At 58.5% G+C, this 2,730-nt stretch overlaps 1 protein-coding gene across 1 annotated transcript; it reads right to left on the reverse strand.

Moving 5' to 3' along the window:
* Positions 1 to 1,361: 1,361 nt before the first annotated feature.
* On the reverse strand, positions 1,362 to 2,705 carry LOC104071978 (protein FAM19A2-like; the record flags this gene model as incomplete). Its single annotated transcript, XM_009584246.1, has 2 exons — positions 1,362 to 1,486; positions 2,552 to 2,705. Coding segments are annotated over 2 exons (279 nt in total), but the record flags the coding sequence as incomplete, so codon positions are not given.
* Between the last annotated feature and the right edge of the window lie 25 nt (positions 2,706 to 2,730).

Here is a 2,730-nt window from a genome sequence, read left to right on the forward strand (position 1 = left end):
AGAGGAGAAGAGTGGGGCAGGCACCTGCTAATGGAAACGGTCAACCTGTCTGCAGCGGGCGAGTCACCCAACGCACCCAGCCGATTCCCCTGTCTGCAAATTCCAGTGAACAGCCGCAGGAGATGCAAATATGATTTGCTCTTCACATTCATTTAATGGGGTGGTCGTTCCAAATTTCAGCTTATGGATTGTTTGCGAACCCCGTGCTCTGGCTACAGCTTCCACTGGGGGTCTGTCTGAGAGGGGACCGGGAGCGGCAAATCCAGCCCCCTCGGCGCAGTTCCTAACGGGGCACCCAAAATCCTTTTGAAAACACAGGTCTGTGTTTCCAAAATGCCACCTCCCGAGGGGAGGGCAAGGGACCCAAAAGGGGTGCTAGGAGGATGGCCATGGAGGTCAGGGCTGTTGGACGAGGGAGGAGAGCGGAAGCCCTGGCGTCCTGCAGACGGGAATGGTCTCCAGCGAGAGCCCAGAGCAGAGGCTTTGGGCTAAGTTAGCAGCTGGGGGGAAAAAATAAACAAACAATATTAAGATGGGAAAAAGACAATGAGCTAAATGTCGTGCTGCAGTTACTGGTCAGTAATGGATGCCCAGGGCCAGAGGAACCTTCTTGGATGTCCATAAAAATACTTGAGCATGAAAGTGCTTTCTGTGCACAAAAATAATAGCAATAATGAAAAAAATCCCAACATCACTTAATACGATAATTTTATGGCAGGGAAAAACTAAAGCATAAGGAATAATTACACTCAACAGTATGAACAATGATTACAAAATTATGCAACTGATTAACCATGGCATATATGTAATTACTAATGAGTTTGATAAAATTTTAATTATACCTTGTTCTTTGGGGCATTCAGCAAGCCATGAAAATAATAATCATGTAGTGCTCTGTCACAGATGATTGCCTCAGACGGGGGAGCGGTGACGGATTCAGGGCTGTGCCACTCAGCTGGGACGAGCAACCTGCTGCCCCGGAGCAGCGGGGAGACGCTGGGGAGCAGCCAGGACGGCCCAGCAGCCCTGGGCTGGTACAGAAATGTTCCCAGCATGTCTGCTCGCGGGCTGCGCCACGCAACGCCCTCCTCACCGTGGGAGTTATCGATCAGCAAAGCTGTGGGACCCACTCGGGGTTTGTGCTACCCCCACCGGCCCCTCCAGCACTGGTGACAACACCACAGCCCAGACCCTCGGCTCTGCTTAGGTGCATCCGTAACAAACGGCACGTGCCCTGGAAAAGCCGAGGCTCTCCCCTTCCCCTGCGAACTCTCCGGGGACGCTTTCCGGGGCTTTGCTTGCCCCAGGCTGGGGACAGGCCAGCGAGGCTTCCCCCCTCAGCACCCTGCCAGGGGACGTACCTTGGTCGTCTTCACTTTGTTGCCGCTGCTGCAGCTCCAGCCCGAGAGGTCGGGCAGCACCTTGCACTCCTCCCCGTCGAGGCACGGCTCCATCTGGCACCACCACTTCTGCAGCACGATGGAGGCTGGGGGAGAGGAGGGCGTCAGCGGCCGCGCTGCGGCACGGGGCTCGGAGGACTGGCGAGGCTGCTCTGGGCTGGCAGTGCCTGGGGGACAGGGTGCCAGCCCCGCCTGCCTTCGGGAGGTGCGGGCGGGCAGGGCAGGAGGTGCAGCCCCTCTCTCCAGCACAGACCCTGCCGAGGAGCCGCTTGTCGGCTGCCCGGCCTCATTTGAGCCAACCGCTCCACCCGCCCCCGAAGCACCCTGCTTCCTCTCCCTACCCCAGGTGAAAAGCCTGACGACAGCCCCGTCCTCGCTCCCAACAAGAGTAGGGAGAGCGCTGTTCACTAACCTACTGCAGGCTCCTCTTACGGAGGCAAAGGGACTGTCTACCACTGCTCGACTCTGTTAGGCTCTTGTAATTGATGCCTCCAACGGGGGTAACCAGAGAGGGCTCCCCTACCTTTGGGAAAGATGACGCACACGAGCTGTTTGGGACGGCGAAAGCCTTCCCTGACAATTCATCCTGGCATTTCTTGGTGTGGCACACAACTGTGCTCACAGGACACTGGCTGGCAAGCGAATAGATACACCGCTGGGAGAAGCTCACTACGGCGAATCGATCCCACGGTGGCAGAAGCTGCAGCTGCTCCCGCTGGCTCTTCGGCGACGCCACGTGATGCCACTCGATAAAATATACATGGCTGGAGCTTTGCTTAGTGCTCCTCGCAGGTGATGGTCTGCATGGCTGCAGCACATCCCTGCAGCAGCGCAGTGAGCAGGTGCGCAGGGATCAATGCTGCGGCACCTGGTCCCAGCGCAGTGACGCGCTGGAGGAGCTGGAACCGTGGGAGCCCCAGAACCCACCCATGGCACACAGCCTGGGGCTGCACAGGGCGGGGAAATGCAGCCACACCAACAGAGAGTGTCCCCAAAACGCTCCCTCTGCCCCTCTGCTCTGCTGCAGGAGCCCCCGGGCAGGTCTCCTCTGCTAATACCGGGGGCACAGAAACTCCGCGCCAGCCTGACCGACCGGGAAGATGCAGTCGGGGGGGTTCATGGCACCCGGCTTGCGGCCGCGGGGTACTCACCATCCACGCAGGAGGGAGCTGCCCGCGTCGTCCCTGCCACCTGCCCCGGGAAGCAGGAGCATTTCACCGTCTGGGAGCGCTCCTCGATCTTGTTCTTATTGCAGCACCTGTGAGCTGCAATGACTTCACACGTGCCGGGCTCTACGTGCACTGCGAGAGGAGAAACAGCCGCCGTCACG

Source organism: Fulmarus glacialis, unplaced genomic scaffold, assembly GCF_000690835.1.
Source record: "Fulmarus glacialis isolate BGI_N327 unplaced genomic scaffold, ASM69083v1 scaffold24518, whole genome shotgun sequence".
NCBI lineage: Eukaryota > Metazoa > Chordata > Aves > Procellariiformes > Procellariidae > Fulmarus > Fulmarus glacialis.